This window comes from Microcaecilia unicolor, chromosome 1 (genome assembly GCF_901765095.1).
Source record: "Microcaecilia unicolor chromosome 1, aMicUni1.1, whole genome shotgun sequence".
NCBI lineage: Eukaryota > Metazoa > Chordata > Amphibia > Gymnophiona > Siphonopidae > Microcaecilia > Microcaecilia unicolor.
In genome coordinates, this window is record NC_044031.1 from 23,417,022 (window position 1) to 23,431,660 (window position 14,639).

At 43.7% G+C, this 14,639-nt stretch overlaps 1 protein-coding gene across 1 annotated transcript; it reads left to right on the plus strand.

The window, feature by feature from the left end:
• The first annotated feature begins 3,371 nt into the window (after positions 1 to 3,371).
• On the plus strand, positions 3,372 to 13,723 carry LOC115461176 (oocyte zinc finger protein XlCOF6-like). The gene is made up of 5 exons (XM_030190850.1): positions 3,372 to 3,401; positions 3,651 to 3,777; positions 11,097 to 12,528; positions 12,676 to 13,032; positions 13,264 to 13,723. Exons 1-5 carry the CDS (start codon positions 3,372 to 3,374, stop codon positions 13,721 to 13,723), a joined length of 2,406 nt encoding a protein of 801 aa, XP_030046710.1.
• The last annotated feature ends 916 nt before the right edge of the window (positions 13,724 to 14,639 follow it).

A 14,639-nucleotide genomic window follows, 5' to 3' on the forward strand; every position in this document is an offset into this window, starting at 1 on the left:
AATTATCTTTAGAGAAGACACAACACAAAAGAAAAACAGCAGCACTAATTGGTGTGCGTTGCTGTTGACCACGAACAAATAGGCACAAGACATCAAGTAAGCACACTATCTTAGTGTGGTACCTCTTTAGTGACTGAGAGGATCATCTAGATTGAAGTGTCACCCTTAATTTCAATGGGTTCCTCCCAATATCTATGCATGTTTATGCACTGAAGCTAATTCCCCCAATGAAAAATACATGGAAAGGAACAGATAAACTAGCAGTTGTGAATACTAGTTGACGGCATCCATATCTCTTACCAACATCAAAATGTCAACTCTGATAACTGCCTTTTTATGTGTATACATGCATACTGTATATTGGAGTTATGCATGTCAGTTTGCTCACGAGGACTAGCACTGTTTGGGTCTTGAACTCATTATGTTCTGGTAAGAGAGCATTGCTGTTTTATCAGTACTATGACAGGTACTGGAACTTTAAAAGTTGAAAAATCAGAGGGTCTTTGATATTTGCTGGAAGATGGATCGGCTTCGAGGAGTTGTCATGTTGTTGAGCAGTGCATTCTGCATGGCTCCAGTAGTCTCATGTCGACAACATGGTCGGCACCGGACTTAGTGAGTATTGTAAGAGGAACCTGATCCTAAACCAGGGGCGTAGCTAAGTGGGGCCACAGGGGCACGGGCCCCTACAGATTTAGCCCTGGCCACATCTACTTTCGACCCCACCGCCGACCCTCCTCGGCCACTTTCAATCCCCCTTCCACCGCGGCTGACCCTCCCCCGCCGCCAGGTACATTTGCTGGCAGGGGTCCCCAACCCCCGCCAGTCGAAGTTTTCTTCAGCATCGGTCACTGGCGCTTTCGCTGATCTGTTTCTGCGAGTCCTGACGTCCTGGGGTCCCTAACCCCCGCCAAAGTCTTCTTCAGCGCCGGTCTCCGGCATGTTCGCTGATCTGTTTCTACGAGTCCTGACTCCTGACGTCCTGCAGGACTCACAAAAACAGATCAGCGAATGCGCCGGAGACTGGCACTGAAGACTTCGGCTGGTGGGGGTTGGGGACCCCTGCCAGCAAAGGTACCTGGCGGTGGCGGGCTAAACTGTGCCCCCCCCCACCTCGGTAAGAGTGGCAGTCACGTTGAACTCCAAAAGTCTTTGTTGTTTGCTGAAAGTTGGTATCGGCATCAGGAGTGATGTTGCAGTACATCCTGCATGGCTCCAATAACCTCCATGTCGAAGGCGTGCACGGTGCTGAACATACTGTGTATTGCAGGAAGAACCTGAACTTGATCCTGCCCCCCCCCCCCCCCCCCCCCCCCCCCCCCCCCCCCCGTTAGAGCAGGAGGGTGAACAGAATCGGTAAGAGTGGAAAAGCCAATGCAGGAGTAACCTGAGCCTGACCCCCCCCCCCCGTAGGAGTAGCAAGCTATTTATATGACAAGGGAAGACTTGAAAATTTCCTGAAGTAATGGTAAACTTGTGAACATCTTCTGACAAGGTACACTGCTATATCATACGTTGCTTCTAAAACACAGACGATAGAATTGTAGTTAGAAAATTGACGAGGCATGAAGCACACCGGGATGAATAAAGAATTTGAAGAAAATAAATTATATGAAGGGACTTGAAGGCTTAGCGGGTCCTAACTATACCGCGGGTGCACACTGATTGTGCAATATACATAGAACATAGTGCCTGTAGTGGCGGGAAGGCAGGGACATGCGCACTTGCGCAGAGAGCTCTTCAGTTTTCTGTGCTTTGGCAGAGTCGGTGACGTCACCGTGGACTCACTTCAGCTGTGTGGCTAGATAGACGGAGCCTCAACTCAATTTCTAAAACAGTAGAATAGTCCTGGGAGCGGGAAGAGGAGGAAATTTGAGCTCTATCCCGGCTGAAACACGCTTTTCTTTTTCTTGTTTTGCACGTGATAGGGGCGGGCACTTCTAGTCTACCCGCCCCATGGATCATTCTGACCAATCAGCACTAAACGGAGTAGATCCCAGAAAAAAAGTCCCCCGACTGAGCTCTGTGTAAAGCGCCGCCCCTCCTTGTGATGTCATCAGTGTGTGCACACTGCAGAGCTGGAAGCGGACGCGTCGCTGAGCCTTTTCTTTGTTCCAGGTTAACCTGCAGACTACAAAAGCAGAGCATAAAATGCCTAAAAGGGCTTCTGCTCAGGTAGGAGATTATAAGAAAATGACAGAGAGATGAGGCCAAGCACTGCTGCACGTTCCGGACTGAAGTAGACCTAGGGGTAGGGAGTGACACCTTGAGACACTGTTGTGGAGAATGAGAGAATTCAGGGCTCTTGTTTGGAGACATTGCCCTTGGCAGATTTTCAGCCTTATTTTCGAAAGAGAAAGACACCCGTATTTTGACCCAAATCGGGAGATGGTCGTCTTTCTCCCGTGGGTGTCCAAATCGGTATAATCGAAAGCCGATTTTGCTCGTCTTCAACAGCACTCCGTCGCAGGAACGAACAAAGTTGACGGGGCGTGGTGAAGGCGGGACTGCGGCGTAGTTATCGGCCGAGGAGAGATGGCCGCCTTCGGCCAATAATCGAAAAAAACATGGGTCACTTTTTTTGGACCCTTTTTTTTCATGAACAAGTCCCAAAAAAGTGCCCCAACTGGGCGGATGACCTCCCTGGACTCCCCCAGTGGTCACTAACCCCCTCCAACCAAAAAAAAAAGAACTTTAAGAACCTTTTGTTCCAGCCTGTATGCCAGCTTCAAATGTCATACCCAGCTCCATCACAGCAGTATGCAGGTCCCTGGAGCAGTTGTTAGTGGGTGCAGTGGACTTCACCCAGGTGGGCCCAGGCCCATCCCTCCCTCCCCTACCTGTTACACTTGTGCTGGTAAATGGGAGCCCTCCAAACTGCCCCCAAAACCCACTGTACCCACATGTAGGTGGCCCCCTTCACCCCTTAGGGATATGGTAATGGTGTAGAGTTGTGGGCAGTGGGTTATGGGGGGGATTTGAGGGGCTCAGCACCCAAAGGAAGGGAGCTATGAACTTGGGAGGTATTTTACTTTTGTTTTTTACGTTTTACAAGTGCCCCCTACGCCCCGTCATATGCTGTCCTGGCATATGAGGGGGACCAGTGCACTACGAATCCTGGCCCCCTTCCATGATCCAATGCCTTGGATTTGGTCGTTTTTGAGCTGGGCGCCTTTGGTTTCCATTATCGCTGAAAAATGATACCACCCAGCTCAAATCCGCACAAATCTGATGCATTTGGCCGGCACAAACCGTATTATCGAAAAAAAAAAGATGGACGTCCATTTTTTTTCAAAAATACGGTCTCCCGCCTCTTCACGTACCCGTTTTTGGACATAGACGCCCTTGGAGATGGGCGTTCGTGTTCGATTATGGCCCTCTTTGTGTCCCAGGTTCTGTGTGTAACTGGTTTCTAGTTACTGGAACTCTGTTCTGTGACTACAAAGTATGTACATAGAGACAGCTCTCCCTGGGCTCTGTTGAGCCCCTGTATTTGTTGGTCTCATATATAACCCTGTGGGATTGTGTGTTATGTAATTCTAAATTATATGCATTCAGCAAACTTTTCCGTCCCCAATGAACACTATGTTTGGTGCTCCTGATGGACAGGATGCAGAAGATGCTGAGTGAGTTTCTGGTTTGCATTTCAGATGCTGGTGACATTTGAGGACATCACTGTCTCTTTCTCCCAGGAGGAGTGGGAGTATTTAGATGAAGCGCAGAAGGAACTTTACAGGGAGGTGATGAAGGAGAATTATCAGACCCTGATCTCACTGGGTAAGGGATAATTTCTTGTTTTTATTAGCAGTATCAGGACATCATTATAAAGCCAAAATGCAAACAAAGAGCAAAAAGTCTCACAGAAAATCAAATATGTTAAATGCTCAAAAATAAAATGATGTAGAATCACTGTCACACTCAAATTGATCACATCAGAAAAAAAATAGCCAGCAATTGATAGTCTCTCCTCACAAACTGGCACATATTAATCATAGGTAAAAATAAATTCCAGTAGATAACCTCCTGTTAAAACCAGTCAACAGTGAAAGTTACTTGAAATACAACTGTGTCGATGTTTACCATCAGTTAATTGAAATACAGGTTAGGTGGGGAGAGGGAGTTTCCTGGGTGGGCCTATAATGCTAATGTTCATATATAGCCAAAAGCCCTGCAGGAAAATGCCCATACAGTGGTGTGAAAAAGTCCTGCATCACCTGTTCAGATAATCATGTTTTCGTTTATTTCTCTTTCTTCTATGAGTTAATGAAACCAAATTCATATACAGTATTAAGTTCATTAGTAAGTTGAAAGTTCATAAGTTGTAAATTCAATTTTGCACGTACTTAGCATTGACATTTTTTATGTAGCGCCATCTATCCTATTTTTTGAGCCATGTATGATGCTAAGTGTATTGTATATATCACAAATTCAAGTGTTAGAGTAACACTTTTACTTTTTTATTAATTATTTTTAATTCTGTGGCCCTGAAAAGGACCGTTTGAAACAATTTATCAACTTTAATACTTGGCTAAAAACTAGAGCATATTCATTGGTCAGAAAACTCTCAATACCATTGGTTCATTTCGATTCTAAATTGCATCAAATTTAGAAGCTCCTAATGGAACACCAATGGGCGTGATAAAAACCATTACAGGCACCGAAAAATATCAGAAAAACATACAACTGATGCAAACTTGAATTCTGAAAATGGCATGTGATATGCAATATTTTTCCACCTTACATTTGGGAAAAAGCTGGTCAGAGATGAAAGTTATTATTATCTCACAGGTGATGTAGGACTTTTCCACACCACTGTATATGGACTTCTGACCCCCTAGCAGTAATTCAGCAATATTCCCACTAGAGGATGCGCTGCTAATTTGAGAGCGGGAATCATCAAGATGGGAGCAAGTGGGTATCACGTTTGCCTCACTAACCTGCTTACCCTCGGTAATCCCAGAGAGTGTGTCAGGGGTGGTGGTGTTTGATAGAGTGGACATTTTTGGCCCAATCGGATAACACATTCCTCCTGTTCAGCATGTGAAATCCAGGCCTGGAGAACAATGAGGTCCACAGTTATTTCAGACACACTCCCTGCAAGTACTGGCACCAACCAAGGAGGCCCACAAATCTTATCTCGTACTTGTGTCAGTGTCAATTTGTCTTGTTACCAACTTCACACACAAAGGTGAAGTGCAGATGTTCTTTGGAATGCCAGCATCATTGATTTGGCAATTAATGTAGAAATTTACATGAGACATACCCTGTAAGATCCCAATGGAGCTCCATGCGGTAAGAAATTCAGCAGTCTGGCATTTTGGTTTGTGAGATTTCTCTGTTAGTTTTGATGACATATATCTGTGTGCTGAAGACTGGCTGTCAGTGAAATATATCTTTTTCTCTTCTTCAACCTGTATTTGGGAGGAGGGGGAGAATTTCTCATGAGGATTTTTCTGTTCGGGCGGGTGGAATTCTTACCTGCTAAAACCCTTTTAGGTGGAGGCAGCAGGCACTATACATATAAGGGACTGACAAAGCTGGCTTCTGTCAGGTTGGGCTCTGAATTCAGGGAGTGAGTGAAATCTTTTCTCCAATTTGTTCTAAATATACTGTTTAGTAACTTCATTATATGTTCTCTTGTCATTGTATTGTTGGAAAGAGTAAACAAGTTAGTCATGTCTATCCATTCATTATGTTATAGACCTTTATCCTCGGTTGCTTTTTCTCCCAAGAGGAAGAACCCTAACCTCTACAGCCTTTCCTCATATGGAAGTCATTCTATCCCTTTTATTATTTTGGTCACCCTTCTCTGTACCTTTTCTAATTCTGCTATGTCTTTTTTGCGATGTGATGACCAGAATTGCATTCAATAAACAAAAGTGTGTTGCACCGTGGAAGGATACCGAGGCATTAAAATATTGTCATTTCCATATCATCAAGCAGATCAATCCATAGACTGGTGGGTTGTGTCCATCTACCAGCAGGTGGAGATAGAGAGCAATCTTTTTGCCTCCCTATATGTGGTCATGTGCTGCCGGAAACTTCTCAGTATGTTCTCTATCTCAGCAGGTGGTGGTCACACAGCAGGAGCTCTGGCTAGGTCTCCAAGCCTATTTATTTAGGTTTTGTTGAGTACCTGGGGTTGAGGGCTCTTCTTGAGGAAGTGAAACCCGGTGGTTCCAGGTCCCTCCTTTTCTCCCCCTCCCACTGGCTCCGTAAAAAAAAAACAAAAAGAGAAAACGAAAACAATTTGAAGCAGAACAGCTTTCCTTGCAGCTGCTCACTGGGGCACCAATTCGTTGCAGCTCGGAGCAAACAGCAGGTAAATTTTACCTTTCCTAGTGGGCAGGGGTTCCCCGAACGTTCTCCACGTGGCTAATGGCGTCGGATGGCAAGGGCGCGAAAAAGCTCTCCCCGGACCGCGTGCGCGCATCTAGCGGGGATCGGAGGCAGAGAAGCCCTTTTTGGGCACCTTTCATGAGTTTGGTGAGTTAGCCGGTCTTTCCTCCGCTGGCGCATCCGCGGTTTTTCCCGCCTTGGGCGCCCATCCCCCGATGTCCGACTCATACGCTTCTCAATTCCTCACCCTAACTACCTCCTTCAACCTCCAACTGAGCTCTACCACCCCTACTCACAAATCTGGTCACTGTCTTGATCTCGTCCTCTCTTCTACCTGCTCGCCCTCTAATCTCTGCGTCTCTGCTCTTCCCATTTCTGACCATCACCTGATCACTTTCACACTTCATCACCCTCCCCCTCAGTCCCGCCCAACACTAACCACTACCTCCAGGAATCTCCAGGCTGTTGACCCCCCCACCTTATCCGCTAGTATCTCCAATCTCCTCCCGTCCATCACGTCCTCCGAGTCCGTCGACAAGGCTGTTTCCAGGTACAATGCCACTCTCTCCTCCGCTCTAGACACCCTTGCACCGTCTGTTTCCCGTCCCACAAGGCGCACTAATCCCCAGCCCTGGCTTAACCCTTGCACCCGTTACCTTCGCTCCTGCTCCTGATCGGCTGAACGCCTATGGAGGAAATCTCGCACCCATACTGACTTCATTCACTACAAATTCATGCTATCCTCCGTCCAGTCCTCCCTATTCCTCGCCAAACAGGACTACTACACTCACTTGACTAATTCCCTCAGCTCTAACCCTCGTCGTCTCTTCGCCACCCTCAACTCCCTCCTCAAAGTGCCCTCCGCTCCCACCCCTCCCTCACTCTCTCCTCAATCACTGGCTGACTACTTCCGCGACAAGGTCCAGAAGATCAACCTCGAATTCACCACTAAACCTTCTCCTCCTCTTCATCCTATCACCCACTCCCTCAACCAATCAACCCAGGCCTCCTTCTCCTCTTTTCCTGATATCACCGAAGAGGAAACCGCCCATCTTCTCTCCTCCTCGAAATGCACCACCTGTTCCTCAGACCCCATCCCCACCAACTTACTTATCACCATCTCTCCTACTATCACCCCTCCCATCTATCATATCCTTAACCTCTCTCTCTCCACCGCAACTGTCCCTGACACCTTCAAGCATGCTGTTGTCACACCTCTCCTCAAAAAACCTTCACTTGACCCCACCTATTCCTCCAACTACCGCCCCATCTCCCTCCTACCCTTCCTCTCCAAAATACTTGAATGCGCCGTTCACAGCCGTTGCATTGATTTTCTCGCCTCTCATACCATCCTCGATCCGCTTCAATCTGGCTTTCACCCACTTCACTCGACAGAAACGGCATTAGCCAAAGTCTGTAATGACCTGTTCCTCGCCAACTCCAAAGGTCATTACTCCATCCTCATTCTCCTCGAACTATCCGCCGCTTTTGACACTGTCAATCACAACTTACTTCTCGACACACTGTCCTCTTTTGGGTTCCAGGGCTCTGTCCTCTCCTGGTTCTCCTCTTATCTCTGGATTGGCAACTATTGGAAACAGGATACTGGGCTTGATGGACCTTTGATCTGCCCCAGTATGGCAATGCTTAAGTTCTTATGTAATTAGTCAGATATAACGGGATCAGTGCTGACTTAGATGAATAGTGCCATCAAACTAGTAACTCCCGGCTACACCCTAACTACCCCAGCAGCACCTGGATAGTGCTGAGATGGGCTGTCCAGATGTTTACTGGCAATCTCTGGGTAAGTGCTGCTGAAAATCCAGATATGACCCAGTGAACAGGACTAAATACTGCTCAACATCAGGCCCTTTATAAACAACTCTTGTTTAATTATTTTCAGATGCATTAAATAGGTTGTGTGCAATCATTTCGGTCCTGTATGTGCAAACTCCATTCACAAGTCGTTCCCCCTCCTGTAAATTAGAGTGGTGAAAGACTTCACCCGACAGAGACCATGTTTAAGGAGGAGTCTTGATAAGGGGTCATTAATTCATCACTGTAGAAGAAACTCCCTGATAAGCACAGATTATCACATATCCAATGCAGACCAAATCTCCTGTCTACTCGCTGCCATTTCCAAGGTACATGTTGTCATTTCACAAACTTGCAATGTGTGTAATGTACCGCCTGATCGCAGCTCTGGCATACACTCACTTGTGAGATTTTAACCTCTTCATGCCATCTCTGCAATGGGCTGAAGCTTACCCAATTCAGCAACTTCTCTTTAATTTTTTCTTTTCTTCAAACGATAGACAAGATCATAGCAGCAGAAGCAGTGCACAAACAGCTTACTAAAACATAAGAAAGTTCTTCCCACTTCTAATCTTTTTTTTCCATTAGTCGGCTGGCTTCCCCGGTGCCCACCAGACTCTCCCCCAGAGACTAAGGCGTTCTCTCATTTTATAGGTTTTTCATCCAGTTCTCTCCCCCTTCCTTCTCATCTGCCTGTTTATTCTTTCCACCTGTCATGTCTCACCCACACTTCACCCCCCCCCCATGTTACAGAATAATCTTTCCCACTTTTTATCTTGTTTATTTGTCTTGTCAAGCTACAGTTTCCCCCCCACCCCCCCAAATTCCTAACATTCCAGAGTCGGTTTATTTATTAGGATTTATTTACTGCCTTTTTGAAGAAATTCACTCAAGGCGGTGTACAGTAAGAATTGATCAAACATGAACAATAGACAATTACAGCAATAAAAATATTCAAAAACAGTACAAAGTATGGCATGGTATACTATTTACAATGTCAACACAATACGTAATAGAACATTATTATTATTTATTTAGATTTTGCTCACACCTTTTTCAGTAGTAGCTCAAGGTGTTACATTCAGGTACTCTGAATATTTCTCTGTCCCAGGAGGGCTTGCAATCTAAATTTGTACCTGAGGCAATGGAGGGTTAAGTGACTTGCCCAAGGTCACAAGGAGCAGAAGTGGGATTTGAACCGGCCACCTCTGGAATGCAAGACCAGTGCTCTAACCACTAGGCTACTCCTAGGCCACTTCGTGATTGCGAAGGGTAAAGCAAGGACATAACATATAGAAGGGTAAGAAAGTAGGAAGAGTTAGAAAGAAAGGTGATTGATTTAAAGAAAGTTGCACATGAGGTCAGAGAAATGGTTAAATGTTATCTTAGCCAGGGTAGAAGTGGATAAACATTTCCTGATGCAGTATATGCAGCCTGAGTACTCCTTGTGTGTGTGAGTGAGACTAACGAGTTAGTTACTTCTTCCAGTAAAGGCCTGGTTGAAGAGCCAAACTTTCACCTCCTTCCTGAAGTAGAGATAGTCTTGTGTTGAGTGCAGCCTTTCAGGCAGTGCATTCCAGAGTGTGGGGGCTACTCCGGAGAAGGCTCGCTTGCGGATATCACATCGTGGTTAGTGAAAGTCCTTGGGAGGACCTTAGTGTTCTTTGGTGGTGTGTGGAGGATAATCCTATTTTTCAGGTACTCAGGACCATTTCCTTTCAGGGCTTTGAAGATCAGACATAGAGTTTTAAATTTAGCCCTGTATTGTACTGGTAGCCAATGAAGTTTTTGCAAAAATGGTGTGATATTGTCACGTCGCTTACAACCTTTTATGAGTCTTGCTGCCACATTCTGAATCAACAGGAGCTGGTGCAGGCCCGTTGTAGTCAGACCATTGTATAGAGCATTGCAGTAATCCAGGCTTGATGTTATCATGGCATGTACAACTGGGATAAAATTTACCTTCTCGATGTAAGGAAATAGCGTAGCTGTCGCAAATAGTAGAAGCAGCTCTTGAAGGTTGCTTGGATTTGGGAATCAGTGTAATTGTTGAATCTAACTGTATTCCAAGGTTTCTGACTTGTGATTTGAGGGGGAGTTCATCCATTTGTGTTAGGGACCCAGAGAAGCTCGGTTTTACTTGGGTTCAGGCAAAGTTTGTTGTGTTTAGCCCATTCTTGAATTGATGTTAGACAGTTTATTCAAGGCTGTAGGTAAGTCAGATTGAATGGGTATGAGTAGCTGCACATCATCCGCATAGATGTAGAACTGAGTGTCCATTGACCGAATCGGCTCAGTTAGTGGTTTGAGGTAGATATTGAACAGAATAGGTGACAGTATCGATCCTTGTACCCCGCAGGTCAGTGTCCATGGTGGTGATGAGTTGCTGCCAAACATTATGGATTGTTGCCTGTCTGGTAGGTAGGATCTGAACCAGGCAAGTACTGTTCCATTGATACCTGTTTCTGTCAGTCGTGCTAGCATGATATCATGATCCACTGCCACACAGTTCACACACACTTGTCGTTAATGTTTTCAAACTATGTGACAGGTCTGAGCAGTCCCTCTCTTGGGTGAATGGCAAGGACAAATCAAACTTGGGTATATATATAAAGTATCGTATATCAAGTAAAATGTATCTTGTTGGGCAGACTGGATGGACCGCACAGGTCTTTATCTGCTGTCACTTACTATGTTATGTTTCTTCTTTTTAGATATTTGTCTAGCTCATTGCCCTGCTCTGGCCTACCTTTGTGGCAGTAACTGTATAAAAACACTTCAAGAAATGGTCTGTCTGTTTCTTACTTGCAAACCAGTTCTTGAGCCACACTTAGAAAATCGCTGTGTAAAATAACCAATCCCACCATTATATATAGGTAATATCTTGGAAATCACCACAGTCTTCTAACACTTTATTAATACCTTCTATTTATTTCCAATAGATCACCACATCACACGAGAAAAGAAGAGAGTAAAGAAGCAGGGAGAACATCCTGTAGAAATGGAACAAATCCAAAAACAATCAGAAAATGTCTGTGAGAATATTTCCCCAAGAACTAAGAAGATTAATAAAAATAATTGTAAGCAAGAATCAAAGGAAGAGAGAGACCCTGCAGGAGATTCAACAGACGGACCCAGTAAGTGTGAGAGAAATGACAAGGACATCCCTGAGGACCAGAGACCCTTCCAAATTAATAATAGCGATCAAGTGACTTCTAAATTACACCATGGCGAGAGGAAAGGAAAAAAACAGAAAGAATTTACATGTATTGCGTACAATAGGAGTATCAGTTTTATTTGTGCTGAATGTAGTAAGAGCTTCCTCTTATTTTCAGAACTCCAAATTCACAAAAGGAATCATGAAAAAGAGAAATCCTTTACATCTACTGAGTGTAATGAAAGCGTCACTCAGCTTTCAGCTCTAAAAATTCATCAACACACCCACTCAGCAGTAAAACCATTTACATGTAGTGAGTGTAATAAAAGCTTCACTCGTCTTTCAAATCTAAAAAGTCATAAAATGATCCACACAGGGTACAAATCATTTACATGTACTGTTTGTAGTAAAAGCTTCACTTGTCATTCACATCTAAAAAAACACAAAATGGTCCACACGGGATACAAACCATTTACATGTAGTGAGTGTAATAAAAGCTTCACTCGTCTTTCAAATCTAAAAAGTCATCAACACACCCACTCAGCAGTCAAACCATTTACATGTAGTGAGTGTAATAAAAGCTTTACTCGTCGTTCAGATCTAAAAAAACATAAAATGATCCACACAGGGTACAAACCATTTTCATGTACTGAGTGTAATAAAAGCTTCATTCAACTTTCAAATCTAAAAATTCATCAACACACTCACTCAGCAGTCAAACCAATTACATGTAGTGAGTGTAATAAAAGCTTCACACAGCTTTCAGATCTAAAACGTCATAAAATGATCCATACAGGGTACAAACCATTTACATGTACTGAGTGTAATAAAAGCTTCATTCAGCTTTCAACTCTAAAAATTCATCTACACACTCACTTGGCAGTCAAACCATTTACATGTAGTGAGTGTAATAAAAGCTTCACTTGTCGTTCAGATCTAAAAAGACACAAAATGGTCCACACGGGATACCAACCATTTACGTGTAGAGAATGTAATAAAAGCTTCACTCAGCTTTCAACTCTAAAAATTCATCAACACACTCACTCGGCAGTCAAACCATTTACATGTAGTGAGTGTAATAAAAGCTTCACTTGTCGTTCACATCTAAAAAAACACAAAATGGTCCACACGGGATACAAACCATTTACATGTAGTGAGTGTAATAAAAGCTTCACTCAGCTTTCAAATCTAAAAAGTCATAAAATGATCCACACAGGGTACAAACCATTTACATGTACTGTGTGTAATAAAAGCTTCACTCAGCTTTCAAATCTAAAAACACACAAAATGGTCCACTCAGGAGACAAACCATTTACATGTACTGAGTGTAATAAAAGCTTCACTTGTCTTTCATATCTAAAAAGACACAAAATGATCCACACAGGGTGCAAACCATTTACATGTACTGAGTGTAATAAAAGCTTCACTCATCTTTCAAGTCTAAAAATTCATCAACACACTCACTCGGCAGTCAAACCATTTACATGTACTGAGTGTAATAAAAGCTTCACTCAACTTTCATATCTAAAAAGTCATAAAATGATCCACACAGGGTACAAACCATTTACATGTACTGTGTGTAATGAAAGCTTCACTTGTCGTTCACATCTAAAAGAACACAAAATGGTCCACACGGGATACAAAGCTTTTACATGTAGTGAGTGTAATAAACGCTTCACTCGGCTTTCAAATCTAAAATGTCATAAAATGATCCACACAGGGTACAAACCATTTACATGTACTGTGTGTAATAAAAGCTTCACTCAGCTTTCAAATCTAAAAACACACAAAATGGTTCACACAGGAGACAAACCATTTACATGTACTGAGTGTAATAAAAGCTTCACTTGTCTTTCACATCTAAAAACACACAAAATGGTCCACACAGGAGACAAACCATTTACATGTAGTGAGTGTAATAAAAGCTTCACTTGTCTTTCATATCTAAAAAGACACAAAATGATCCACACAGGGTACAAACCATTTACATGTACTGAGTGTAATAAAAGCTTCACTCAGCTTTCAAGTCTAAAAATTCATCAACACACTCACTCGGCAGTCAAACCATTTACATGTAGTGAGTGTAATAAAAGCTTCACTCAACTTCCATATCTAAAAAGTCATAAAATGATCCACACAGGGTACAAACTATTTGCATGTACTGTGTGTAATGAAAGCTTCACTTGTCGTTCACATCTAAAAGAACACAAAATGGTCCACACGGGATACAAAGCATTTACATGTAGTGAGTGTAATAAACGCTTCACTCGGCTTTCAAATCTAAAATGTCATAAAATGATCCACACAGGGTACAAACCATTTACATGTACTGTGTGTAATAAAAGCTTCACTCAGCTTTCAAATCTAAAAAGACACAAAATGGTCCACACAGGAGACAATCGTCAGATCTAATCTAAAAATTGCTTCCACGTGATGAAAATGCAACCAAATACACTTTTATAAATTAGTGCATCTATCAAAGGAAAAAAGGCCTCACAGAGCTCCTAGATCAACACAATCGAATAGAGCTTAAACAGATCTTTAATAATCCTTTGTTCATCATTAGCCAAAAAAAACCTTTGATCTTATTGTCGAATTGCTAATTACTGTTAATAGCCTCCGGCTACACAATTCTAATTACAATGCTGCCGCATCAGATATTTCGACAACTATGGCTACAAAAAATGGGTAATTCAAAACTGAAAGGAAACTTACCTTTCAGTTGCACTTACTACTGGCACTTATAACTTCTTTTGCTGGAGCAAGTTCCTTCTCCCTCTCACCACTAGCCAGCGTTTCGTGCCACTGCTTCAGGGTCTAAGTGGCGGGGCTGCTTTTGAAATTGGCTTCTTCCGTGCCTCTCTAAGCAAAGGATTCAAACTATTTACTTGTACTGACTGTAATAAAAGCATCACTCAGTTGTCATATCAAAGAAGTAACAAAATAATCCACGCAGGATAGCAGATACTGGCTATTAATCAACTGACACTAATGCGCTCTTCTTTAGCTTCAGTATTGTAGACTGGCTCCTCCCCATGCTGGCTCCAATCCCAAAATGCTTCCATTACCTCCAGCAGCAATCTCGCAAGGCTGCCACTGAAAATTGCAGCAGTGATTTTGACTGGAGATACTGCTGGTTGGGCAGGAGAGACTAGGGATTGATCCTGCCTCAACATGCCACCAGACCAACAGAGTGGTAAGGTAAGCACAGGGGCAGCAGTGGTGGCCTACGAATGGGATCGGGGAGGGGGGGTACTGCCAGTAGTCTGGGGAGGGGGGGGGGGGCTTCTTATGTTCGGGGGGGAGGGTGAAGAGAGGTGGTCTCAGC

What these genes read in the sequence shown, in the direction of transcription:
- LOC115461176 (XM_030190850.1), top strand. Translation starts at nt 3,372, where the DNA reads ATGGCCCTCTTTGTGTCCCAGGTTCTGTGT. An exon ending in TTGTGTCCCAGGTTCTGTGT is followed by an intron (nt 3,402 to 3,650) that starts GTAACTGGTTTC and finishes TTTGCATTTCAG; the next exon opens with ATGCTGGTGACATTTGAGGA. An exon ending in CATAAAATGATCCACACAGG is followed by an intron (nt 12,529 to 12,675) that starts GTACAAACCATT and finishes ATATCTAAAAAG; the next exon opens with ACACAAAATGATCCACACAG.